Below are 13,197 nucleotides of genomic sequence, written 5' to 3' on the forward strand. Positions count from 1 at the left end.
CAGGAAACAGACAGGAAGCGGAAGAGCTGGAGGCAGAGTTCTTCCATAGGCAGACATCCCACCCCATCCCTGGGCTGCTCCAGAGCTCTCTCTTTGGTAAGGTTCCCACATCCGAATTCACCAGATCCAGGAGCAGCTTTAGGAATAAGAAACGAGATGCGTGGAATACAACTTCTTGCTGGCCTTCTAGAATTTTCTTAACAGAAATATTACACATAAAGCCCATATAAAAACTTCCATACTTGGAATTATCTGCATTTATATGGCAAAACTGCTGTTGAAGACATTTTCCAAAGGTCATAAAAGGCCCCAGGTAACTCTCACAATTCAGAACAAGTTTGTCTCCCGCAATGAACAGGTGGTTTCTTCCCTTTGACAACGAGAGGGTGTAGCCCCAGCACCCCAGGCAGGGTATCTGAGGAGCAGTAGCTTTTCTTACCTTAGATGTCTGATGTAATGGTCTCCTTCTTCTTCCTCTTAGTTATGTAGCTTTTCCTTTTCTAATGACTTTCTTCTATTTCATGTTATCATTTTTCCACTGTAAGCTAAGTCAAACCCTTCTTGAAAGTAGGCTACTACTTCTCATTTCTTATATGGGCTTTATGTGAAATATTTCTGTTAGGAAAATTCTAGAAGGCCAGCAAGGGGCCATCCACATGTGCAATTATCTGGAGATGAAGTAGGGAGATCCTTAAGTAAAGGAGGTTTTCATATACCCCACAGACCTGACTGTTCTTGGCAGAAGTAACGTCATGGACAGTCAGGGGGGAAAAAGGGGCAAAACTCTGTGTAATCATAATATCACATCTTTATTGTAAAAATTTGGGGAAAAGCTGAAAGACAAAATAAAAAATTTAAATCACTTATAATTCTATCACCTAGCAATAACTTCTGCTAATATTCTTTGGGCACCCATTACTAGCCATTTCTATAAATATGTGCGTGCATGCACACGCACAAGCACACTTAAACTGAAATAAGACCACACTGTTTGACAACCTGTGTTTTTATTTATTTATTTATTTATTTATTTATTTATTTATTTATTTATTTATTTATTTTTTGACATCCTGTGTTTTTAAGAAAAAAAATGTATCACATCTTTCCCTGAGGATAATTTTTATGCAACCTTATTCTTAATAGCTGTATAAGATTAAACTGTACAGCTGGGCCATTCTTCCTCTACCCTATCCCATGTGGTTGCACGTGTCTCCAATAGAGTATCAAAATGGGTCTCTAGAGGGTCCCAGCAGGGCAGACATTCTGTGCTATCACTTAGAATTGGGGCCCTGAGCTTCAGATGGAGGGACAGAGCTAAAAGCTAAACAGCTTGATGGATCTTTAGAGAGGTACCTCCAACACTCTTCTCAGTAGTGAACTCTGACGCCCTCAAATCACGCAGGGCTGGGCTGGGCTGGGCTGACACCCGGTGGGCAGCCTGTGCTCAGCTGGAAGCTGCAGGGTGGGGAGGGCCTGGTTTCTAAACCCATTCTGGTTTGCGTGTCGTCGATCCTCACCGACAGAGCAGAGTCACTGTGTGCCAAGTCACCGCGTGCCACTCCAATACCAGGACTAAACAACACTGCCAACATGTTGGGCTCCCCCTGCCACTATTTCAGTCAGCCGAGGGGATTGGGACGAGAAAGCCCAGGAGGAGACCCGGCAGCCTACACAAAAATCCAAGTGCTGCTGGGGTAAACAAGTCTGGATTCCCCTGGGTGCACAGACACCTACCCTGCTTCCTCGTGAATGAGCCTGAGCTCTGAGCACACACAAAGCTGCTGTGTCTGGCCATGCAGACGAACGAGGGCGGTATCCGCCCGAACTTTCCATCCGCTTGCAGGGTACATGGATTCAGACTGCAAACCTCTGGGAAGCTGGCAGGGGAAACGGCCACACGTTTGCAGGGGTGGACAGCAAGTAAGAGCAGCAGCCACCCTTGCCTGGAGGGCACAGAGGAAGTAAACCCTACACTCTGATGCCGAGGCCTGACCAGGGAATGCGGGTACAAGTGAAACCACTGCCGCCCCTGCCTTCCATCAAGTTTGCTCTGAAAAGAAATCTTTGTATTGGGATGAATACACATTGGGGAATTTAAAGATTTACCCATCAACAATTGTATCCATCAAAGCCACCATGCGGGGGATCCTGGAACTTCTCCCTCCCAAACTACGAAGGTCAGTTCCAAGCCCAGTCTTTGCTGGGCTATCTCTTGCCCACTCCCAGCATTCACCGGGAGCAGTTTTTCTTTTTTTTTTTTTTTTTTTAAAGATTTTATTTATTTATTCATGATAGTCACAGAGAGAGAGAGAGGCAGAGAGACACAGGCAGAGGGAGAAGCAGGCTCCATGCACCGGGAGCCCGACGTGGGATTCGATCCCGGGTCTCCAGGATCGCGCCCTGGGCCAAAGGCAGGCGCTAAACCGCTGCGCCACCCAGGGATCCCCGGGAGCAGTTTTTCAATTTACAGTTGGGCTGGGCAGGTGGGGGTGGCTCTGCTGCCCTTTGCTGTTGAAATGCTGCCAACTCATCAGCTGAAGAGGGGGGCAAATTCTCTGAGGAGGGAAACTGAGTCTGTGATAAAGGGGGCCTTGCTGGTGTCCTCCTTCTCCGGTCTGGACACATCAGTGTAGTAAGTCAGATGCCCTCCCGAGAGGATGCAGGGCAGACACAGGCTGCTTCACCTGCAGGTCACAGGCCTCTCCCAGCACTGGGCAAAAGCCTTCAAAATACACTCAGCTCACTGCTAGAGCAGAGTCACCCCAACCAGCTTGGTCTCTGAGCACACAGGGAGAGCAGAGACCTAAGCTGGCATCGGGGAGCTCTCTGAGCCATGTGACGATCAGAACAAAGTTACCTCCCAACTTATGTCCCGGCTGCTGTCCCAAGCATAGTTGACGTGAGGCTGAACACCTGTGTTGGAGGGGATGTCAGATGCTCAACAGATTCCAAGATGACAGAGGCCCTGGCCCACAGCCTCAAGCCCCCAAAACTTCCTAGCTTGAAGTATCAGGTGATGGCAAGCATCCAGGACTGCCTTGTTCTTTGGGGATTTCCTGAAGGGACTGGGGTGGTGTGATCAGGGCCTACCCAGCTTCCTGGGACTTGCTCTGAAAACTGTTGGTCTCTTAAAAGCTGTGTGGGCATCAGGGCTAGGTCAGGATCTGAGAATTTCACTACCCTACAGGTGCTAGGATGTAAACACACACTAATTTACCAATGAGCTCATCTAACAATTCACTGGGCCACATCCCAGGTGCTGGGGATACGGCAGTGCACAGGACATGGGTCGCTGGCCTCATGGAGCCTTATGAGGGAGAGAGCCACTGAATAAATAAATGAGTTACGCTGAAGCACAACAGCACTAGTGTAATGAAGAGCATACATCCTAACAACAGGCTCTGCTGCCAAAACTTCATTGCCAGCCACAGTCATTGTGGCAGATACTGTAATCCGGAATGTACACTCCGTAGGGGCAGGGATGTTTGCTGTTTGTTCACGGATTTATTCCAGGGACCTAAAACAGTGCCAGGCATGGCAGACTCAATTCATATTTCTTGGTGAGTAAATGCACACAGGTGAATGAGGGTACCTAGCAGGTGGCACTTCTTGTTCCAAGTGCTAGGGCACTCAGGCCTCTCCTGAGATGCTAGAAGTGGGGCACGCGGCTTCCTTGTCGTCTTCTCAGGGACTGCCCCTCTGCTCCAGCTCTGAGAGGTCTGGGTTTCCTCTGACACTGCTGGGCCAAAGCTAACATGGCCATGAGCACCTCTGGTCACAGTGTGCTACCTGTGTTATGGGAGTTCACCTGGGGACAGGTTTGCAGGTCTTGTAAAGGAGGCTCACGGTGGCTTTCTGCTGGGCTGAGTGGTGCCTCGGGTCTGGGGACAGGGCACCTTCTTGTGGGTGGGGCACTGTGGTGGCTCGTTAGCCTAATGAGCCACCACAGAAGCCCCAGTAGCCCATCGTGTGCACCGTGTACTTATCCAGAGCTTTCATTTCAGTCAAGAAACTAATTTTCCATAAAAAAATATCTGAAGGCTGCAAGGAAACTGCTGTCCTTCAGTTTGGTCATGGGGTGCAGGGCATAGCCCAAGGGCGTGAAGCTGGGCCTGCTGAGGAAGACTACTCTGGAGGCCCAGTAGCCCTCCGATTAGCCATCCTGGGATCCGAATGGCTCGCTGTCCCCCACAATTTGTTCACTGAGTACAAGAATACCTATTTCATTCTTGGAAGAAAAGAGATGTTCTGGATTTAGTTTGAAGCCAGCTAAGTCATGTGTGACCACATCATATATTCCACATGCACTTATCAGCCTGAATCCTGCTGTCACGACAGTATGACTCACTCCTATGTTAGTGTATCCTTTACAGAAAGTTTGCATTAAAAAGCTGCCAAGGCTGAAGCTTCCCCTCCTGCTGCCTGTCGCTCCTCGCCTCCACTGCTCCATCTCTCCTCCTACGATGCCCTCCTGAGGCAGCCAGGCCAACTTGCATGTCTTCGACCTCTCTTCCTCCTGCCCCCTCCTCCTCTGTGGCTCAAGGCAGACGATGGTCCCTGGAGGCCTCCAGGGTGTGGCCAAAATTGCAGGATGCTCTGTCCAGCCTAATTAGTGCTCTTTGAAAGTTGGAGCTACAATTTGAAAACCAGAGGACTTTACACGCAAATCTAGATTTGCAGCTTCTCGCAAAATCACCCAGGCCTGTGTTCCCTCAAGGTAGCGGCCACACTGAAGTGGGGCACAGATTCCCTGCCCTGCCCCAAAGTGGGCCCTCATAAGTTCTCACTGTACTTGCAGACTTGTTTTCCTCCTAGGAGAACCATATTTCTCAAAACCCACATCTCCATCAAATGTGGGAAGACAAGAGAGAGTCTAAGGGGGTGATGTGCTTTTCTTTGCCTGGCCTGCCTCATGAGCCACTGGCATCTGAGTCTGGGTGGTCTGCTTTCCAGAGAAGACTGTGGCCTCTAGTGCAGATGGGTCCTTGCTCTGGACCAAAATATGGTAGTCTGGCTCTGTGAGGAGCCAGGTGGCGTAGCCTCACTTGGGAAGACATGGTCAGCACTGATGTCCTTAAATAACACTACTGTGGGGCGGCAGACACAGACATACTGGTCAGGCCGGGGTGGCTACATGCAGCACCCATCTGGGCTTATCTGGGGCTGCTCAGACACACTTAGGGAGACTCTAACATCAGGCCAAAAGTTGACCAATGGCAACCCGTAAGCAAAATCTTTAGTGAGCACAACTTGTTGTGCCCAGTGGAGTCCAGCCATGGATTCTGATTAGGGTTCTGAGGTTGCAACCGCAATATTGCCTGAGTATATACTCCCATACTGCTTGGCAGTGCAGGCCCGAGGAGGCCACCTGAAATGACCTCCATGGTCACTGTCAGCTCTAATTCCCTTAAGGTTCTGGGAATCCAAAAAACAGGTGTCACTTAATGCCAAAACAACTTTGAGCACAGCCTAAGAGGGCCGCTCATCTGATTTTTTGACATGATCTAAATTTACTTCTTTTTTTAAAATTATTTAAATTCAATTTAGTTAACACGTAGTGTATTATTAATTTCAGGGGTAAAATTCAGTGATTCATCAGTTGTGTACAACACCCAGTGCTCATCACATCACATGCCCTCCTTAATGCCCATCACCCAGTTACTTCATCTCCCCCACTCTCTCCCCTCCAGCAACCCTCAGTTTGTTTCCTAGAATTAAGCATCTCTTATGGTTTGTTTCCCTCTCTATTTTCATCTTATTTTATTTTTCCTTCTCTTTCTCTGTGTTCATCTCTCGTTTCTTAAATTCCACATGAGTGAAATCATCTAGTAAATTTCTTTCTCTGACTGACTGATTTTGCTTAGCATAATACCCTCTGGTTCTAGCCACATCATCACAAATGGCAAGATTTCCTTCTTTTGATGGCTGAGTAATATTCCATTGGATAAATTTACTTCTTGAAATATGTCCCTTTTTGGTTAAATGTTTTGGGAGGCAGGCAATCTCTGCTTTATTCATAGAAGCCTATTATCATGGATTACCATTAGGAAGATGCATTCATTGCATTCTCTATCCTTTTTTTAAAGGTGTATGTGGGAGGGAGGGAGGGAGGGAGAGAGACAGAGAGAGAGAGACTTAAGCAGGCTCCACACCCAGTGCAGAGCCTGACATGGGGCTTGATCTCATGACCCTGAGATCATGACCTGAGCTAAAATCAAATGTTGGATGCTTAACTGAATGAGCCACCACAGTGCCCTGTGTTCTCTCTCCTTAAACCATGAAACCCTCATGCATACCCTGCAACCAGCCAGACAAGGTGGCATTGCCTCTCCATCACTTGCCCATGATGCTACGATGGGCTTCCAGTACCTGCATTGCCTTGACTTCTGGGAAGTCCCCAGCAGAAATCTGGTATTCTCGCTGCAGCTGAAGGTAGATTTCTGGCAATCTGCTGATAAGCTCTCTCTTCTTGTTTTCCTTTCCGAATACACTCGGCATCTCCTTCTTCAGGTAGCTGATAATGTAGGCATGGACCTGAAGGGGTTTATAGAAAGGATATACTATTTAGAACTGCACCAGAAAGATAAACAGGATGGCATCTTAAAGGTATCATAACACATAACAGGTACCCACGCAGGGTCATGGCCCTTGAGACAGAAGGGTGAGGATCAGAGATGGGGGTTTGGGTGGTACATTACAAGCCTGCCTCTGGGTGTGTAGAATGTGAGGTATATGAAGTACCTCTGGATGGTGCTGTCTATGGGTGTCTGGGAAGAGGCCCTCCTCCAGCTCTGAGCACCAGAGAGAGAGCTGGCCTGGGGGGTCAGGTTTGAGAGCTGGAGTTGAGGTGGTGGCCAGAGCCACAGGAGTGGTTGAGACCACCAAGGGAAAGTGAGCAGAGAAAACCGCTCCCAAGAAGGTCCAGGAGGAGGAGGAGGAGCCAGAAAAAGACCTCGGGGTGTGGACAGTGACAGATAAAGGCTGTGAGAGAGAAGGGCCAGGGAGAGGGGACACCTGAGTTGGGCCCTGTAGATAGGGAGGATGTAAGGGAGGGCTGTGGCCAGCCAGGAGAGAGGAAAGTGGGGACAGCGGAAGGGAGGTAACACACTGGGGGGCCGTATTTGGGGCAGTGCCGTGGGTGGCTGCGCACATCTCAGGTGGGGAAGGCAGCCTGCTGTGGGTGCCAGGAGCCGCTGCAGGACTAGATTGAGCCTCTGCTAACCTCCTGCAGCGCTGATGAAAGGTCTGGGAGACCAGAGGCCAGAATAGGGCAGGGAGCTCCGTGAGCTCCCTGCTTTCAAAGCGGGCTGGGGTGGGCAGACAGACCTGGGGGGTCTGTGGCGCTGAGTTGTGAGCCGCTGTTTTGAGTCTGCGCAGGGAGTGAGCAGGGTGGGTGAGGCCTGGGCAGAAAGACCTTAGCTCTGGTGATGAACCAGAAGACCTAAAGAAAGTTTCAGCAGGGCTGGTGCCCAGAGCACCAGGAAACGAAACTGGAGGCTGATGGAAATGGCTGATCTGACGTAAGTGGCTAATCTGCATGGAAATCTGTGCCCAGTGAACAGAGAGATGAAAATTCCTGTAATCTCCCTGTGGAGAGTTTGAACTCCAGGATCTCTAGAGATGGCACTGAAGCTCTTTCTGCATGAGATCGGTTGTATGGGACCAGGCTGGATGGTGGAAGCTCCCTCTAGGAAAGGGACCCCTGGTACATGAAGGGAAGTTCCAGAAACCCCGATCAGCTGGCAGTAGCAGGACTGGGACCGTCACCTGAGGGTTGGTGAACCCTGCTGGGGGGGGGCGGGGGGTGGTGGTGGTTCTGTTTGGCTGTGTCAACCCCTTCCTTAACATTTCCACTCTTCTGCTGATTTCCAACTTTAGGACATGAAGAAACGTTCGTTACAAAAGTTCTCTTTGTATGTCAGAATTCTATAGAGTCATTTAGAAGTCAAGAAAATAAAATAGGAATGGATGACAAGCAGAACAGTGATTACAGAAAGAAAATGACTGTGCAGTTATGGAAAATCTTTTATTGAAGAAAACAGACTCCTATAATCTTGTGGAAAAATGGAAATTGATTAAAGGGGGTAAGCAGAGACATCCTCTACCTCAGCTGAGAGCCTCTGTGTACAGACACACACTGGGTAGAACCCAAAACATTCTGCTAAGATCTGAATACTAAGATAAGTGCATAAGTGCATAATGTAAACGCTGACGGCCTCAGACCAGACAACGCTAACGTTTCCGTCTACATAAAGGTCATTCAACATAAGCACACACTGTGCTGCCTGGCTACTGCTACAAGTACAGATGGGGACTGAGGTGTCTAAGCCTCTCTGTCACTAGTAAACTTATTTACCTATTTTTCAAATTAAAACTGATTCTTTGATATAGAGAAACCCCAAATTTGGGAATTGTTTGAGTGTCAGGCTTTAACTGCATTCCTGAGGATATGATGAATAAGTGGGTAAGACTAGTAATTTCCTTGCCCTGGACAGTGAATGCCTGGCTTGGTTTGGGGGCGCTGAAAGAGGGCACTGTATCACAAGGAAGCACTTAGGGGGACTGCCGTACCCAATTGGGAGAACCATATGTTCACTAGCTGTCCTTGTGTCATTTCCAGGTCTTCCCGGAACTTCTAGACGAGGCCTGTGGATACCTCTCCCATTCATGAGCAGGTCTGCCCTGAGCTGGAGCCACCCCAACTGAAACGAACTCCCAAGCTGCTTAGTCTAACTATCTACATGCTTTGTTACTGAGCCTCACCCTCAGAGCACAGGCTTGGGGCAGCTGCCAGACCCCTGCAGGGCTCCCAAGGCTCCCTCACTACCTACTAATGTGGATCCCTTGAGTTGCCAGGCCTCTGCTCAGGGAAGCCTGACTCCCCACTAGGATTGGCACTGGTTTCTGAACACTGCCTGATGCCCAGGGGCCTGCTTTACCTGGCCTGACTGCAGGTGATATGCACCTGCCACAGCTCTCCACCCATGGCCTGGCATCTGCTTCCTCATCTTGGCCCTCCTGGTGTTCTTTGGCTGATGACCAAGACTGCTGGATGGTGGGCTGTCCTTGGATACCAGGCATCTAGTGCCCTGACAGAAACTGGGCCTCAATTCCTTCATCCTTCCACCCTGCCTGGCACTATCTGAGTCATGACCCTCAGGTATTCTGCTCATGCTGCAGGCTGCTCTCAGCAGCAACCTCCACTTTCAGAAAGTTCTACTGGCCTGTTTTGTGGGAGTCTCCTGTTGTGCTGCTTCTGCATGACCACCCCCTCCTGCCCTTCCATGGACATCCTGACAATAACCCAGGGTCAGATACGATGTTTGGACCCTGCCTTTAGGAAGCTTATCAAATTACAAGGTAAATCATAATCCTTAGCATTGCGGCGCATTACATCTGGGGTCTGTATCTAACTGAACTCCCACTAAATTTATGTGACTTAACTCAAGGTCATACAGCCAGTTAGGAGGTGTGGAGCTGGCATCAGCATTCAATTGCCTCATTCCTGTCTTACGGGACATTAGAGTCCACTGCTATCTGTGTCTATGCATTAACAAATCTTACCAAAGCTGCTGAAATCTGGAATTGAAAATGAACCATGTCCTATAGAAAAACAGTGTGGAAAACTGTGACTTGAGTTTTTGGTTTTGATTGTCCCTCAGTCCCAGGGATGCTTCAGGAAAGTCATTTATAGCCTCCTTTCCCATACACAAAAAACACATACATTATGGCACACGACATCATGACACCATGTAGGATGAGGGTGAAGACAGCAATCTACTGGCAGGAGGGCATAAGTTATAAGATAACTTTCTAAAGACTCTTGGTAAACGGAGGGGACAGCCCGGAGGCTCATTCTTGCCCTTCTGTGTCAAAGAAGTCTTTCCAGATAAACACAAGACTGAGGGCCAGACCAGGCAATGGTCCCTGGGGAGGGAGGTGGACACAGCCTAAGACTTTTGTTCTTTGTAATGAGAGAAAACTAATAGAAAAGAAGGGAGATAGGAGAGACAAGGGGGAAGGGAAAGAGGAGGAGGAGGAGGCATGACGAGACCCCATGCTGGAAGGCCAGGTTCAAGCCCTCTACCACCGTGCATTTATTGAGCAATGCCAGGCGACTCTAGTCTCCCACCTCGGCTTACTCACGCGCAAAATGGAAATTTTAACTCTTACCTCCCAGGGCTGTTAGTATGAGAATCAAAAGAGGGCGTGGATTTGGTTGTACTAAAAAAGCAGAGGAAAAATGTTACTTGTCATTACCTAACAGCCAAAGACCAACAGTCAGAGGGTTAGTATGCCAGAGAAGTCTTGTGGTTGTTTAGTTCTTTCCGAATAAGGAATAAACTCTTACTGAGTCATTAGTAGTTATTGAAAAAATTAGTAAGCTCTATGTATTTGAATAGTAAAATGATGAATCTGGGCCCCAAGCCCTTCATTCACGAGTAAGTGACATTGAACCCTGGGGGCTCTAATCTTGTTTAATTCATCCTTTCCTTTGCGTAAAACTGGGAAAGCCCCAATACTGATCATTTGGGAGAGGTCAAATGAATCACAATGTCAGTTTCTCTCTGGGCTAATAACTCAATGAGCAGAAAGAGATGTCCTTTCCTTTAAATGAATATGAATTTATATCTAGTTAACATATATACTCTGCAACAATTTCATGAACTGTGTCCAGTGACAAATGTTCATGTATATCCAAGATGAAGAGAGGCATGTACTCAGGGTGATGATGGATGTATTCACCTTGGGCGTGGAGGGTAAGCCCAGGTAGTGGGTGCTGGAAGCTTCCAGTGCTCATGGTCAGTAGGAGTGGAAATCCTCATGGAATCTGGATATTGGGGAGTAGTTTGGGGGGGGGATTCAGGCTGGAAGAACTACACAACCTCATCTGCTAGCTAACATAATCTGTCGGAGACCTGCATCTTTGTAGGCCCAGCTAAAAACTTGCATATAGCATTTAAACATCAAGCGATCAGCACATTTTAAAGGTGAGTTTATATGATGATATATAAAAAAAGTCAGTTAATGAACTAGAGATCTAAAAGGTAGACCCATCAGATTTAAAGACCATGGACTTTAAGAGGCAGAGAAAAGCAGCTCACTGGTTCCCTCTCAAGCAGGGGCTTGTTCTTCTGTTGAAATCAAAGCTGGCACCCACCATTGCATGTAATTCTGAAGAGCTTAAAGGAGACTCAAGGGGGCCCACCTATTCATGTGAGTTCAACCCTCAAAGAGACAGGCTTCCCCACGTGGGTGCAAAACTGACACACATATGCACAGCTGACTGAGCTCCTTTTAAAAGCCCCTTGGTGGGCTAAGCATTAGTGGAGTGTCATCAGCCACTGTAGAAGGATCTTCACACCTTAGCCCGGGTCCATTTGGTGGTGAACTGTAAACATCTAACTTCTCCACAGAAGGAATTGCAGTGCAGACAGACCGGAAAACTAAGTTCTGCACTTTACACGTGACTAGAGACCAACACTCTTTGAAGACGAAACTAAATGCCACAAACCTAGGGTGGATGCTGAAAAATCACTGACCTCTCCTTTTCTTTCTCATTTTTAGCTGTTCCTTCCTCAAATGTTAACTCATTTTTCTGTTGAGTGAAGATTACTAAAGGGGCGGGAACCTTTCCTACTCTTGGGCAACATTTATAAAGGGTGGAGTCCTCACTTTTTTTTTTTGTTCATTTATTCCATTAAAGTACTATTATTTGGGGTTGGTCTGTAAGAGCCTAATATCTTCAATTTGGCTATTCTAATGATAGCTGAGTGAAACTAAATCATATTTTCTAAACACTTTTTTGGGCTTTCCCAAAATAGCTTAAAGAATTATGAAATGAACCATGATTAGCATCTCAGATTGTAAAGTCTTCAAAAAAGGATGACTACTGATATCACTGAGATGCAATCTTTGAGGTTAACAAAAAACCCACTCTAAAGTTTTCTTGTTCCTTGAAATACAGTTGTTGAAAAAATATATATATAGGAAAAAGCAAGGAAATCATTAAAGTTCAAGAGATCCTTGGTGCCATTTTTCTAGTAAAGTGTCATTTTTATGGTACCTTGAGTTTGATCACTGCAGAACCCAGCAGGACATTAACGACAGGACACGCTTGCTTTACTTCTGGATGGGACGTGAATTTCGCCTAAGGAAGGTGTTCTATAAATAGATGCATTCCACCCTCCAACTCAGATCTGACACCTCCTAGGTGGCATCTGAAAATTTATACTTTGCATGTTTTCAAAATGTCAGCTTGATAAACCTCTAAACTTTGCAGGTTCCGGTGGATAAACCATTTTATAGACTACACAGAGTGACAGATGAACGCAAAAAGCAAGGACATTGTGGGAAGCTATAGATGTTGTCCACTCTGCATTTCAGGTGAATGCTTTCCAGACTCAGGAGTCAAACCAACTAAGGTCTGGGTTTATATTTGGCCACTCACACACACTGTGAGGCCTTGGGCAAGATATTTTACCTTTCTCTCTTTCTTCTTCTTCTTTTTTTTTTTTTAAAGATTGTATTTATTTGAGAGAGAGAGCACAGAGGGAGAGGGAGAAGCTGACTCTCCACTGAGCAGGGAGCCCGATGAGGGGCTCCAACCCAGAACCCTGGGATCATGACCTGAACTGATGGCAGATGCTTAACCGATTGAGCCACCCAGGTACTCCACCTTCACCTTTCTGAGCTTCCATTCCCTTACACAAGAAACAAAGATAATGCCCAACTTTGTGCAGTTCTGGACCGGCTCAGATGAAATAGCACATGAAATGCAAATCTTAGAGCTTCTGGAACACTGCAGACCCTCAGTAAGGATTGGCTTGCAAAAGCAAAAGGAGAAGATCAATACACCAAAATCAAAGAGCATTTTCATGAAATATAAACACCGCAAAGAGAAGAACTCGGGTGACTTCTTGCCCATTTAAGCAACAAGTTCATAAAGGGCCATCAGACTGCAGATGGTGTAAAGCTGATGCCATTGGTTGGTAGCTAAGGCTACTGTGCTGAGTTCTGCTCTTTCTCTGCCTGAGCCCGTTTCCTGTCCCCTCCGCGGGATGGTACTGCCCCGGGAGCACACTGGCACTGACTTGCTCAAGCTGGAAACATCCATACTTAAATGTTTTCCTTTATGAAAAGGAACAAGCCAGATACTATTCTTAGGAAGGAAAAAAAAAAAAAGACAAGCTTTTT

The 13,197-nt window shown here is 47.2% G+C and overlaps 1 protein-coding gene and 1 long non-coding RNA gene across 2 annotated transcripts in view; one reads left to right on the forward strand and one right to left on the reverse strand.

The window, feature by feature from the left end:
- The window catches only part of EHD4 (EH domain containing 4), an 81,290-nt gene that overhangs the window by 4,094 nt on the left and 63,999 nt on the right, over positions 1 to 13,197 (reverse strand). Inside the window, exon 5 of the mRNA XM_025473100.3 lies at positions 6,370 to 6,534. Within this exon, the coding sequence (XP_025328885.1) occupies positions 6,370 to 6,534 (165 nt within the window). The remainder of the gene's footprint in view (positions 1 to 6,369; positions 6,535 to 13,197) is intronic.
- Positions 7,502 to 9,617, forward strand: LOC118352879 (uncharacterized). Its single transcript, XR_004810775.2, has 3 exons — positions 7,502 to 7,773; positions 7,879 to 8,084; positions 8,621 to 9,617. It is a non-coding gene; the product is annotated as an uncharacterized LOC118352879 (long non-coding RNA).

Source organism: Canis lupus, chromosome 30 (assembly GCF_003254725.2).
Source record: "Canis lupus dingo isolate Sandy chromosome 30, ASM325472v2, whole genome shotgun sequence".
Lineage (NCBI taxonomy): Eukaryota > Metazoa > Chordata > Mammalia > Carnivora > Canidae > Canis > Canis lupus.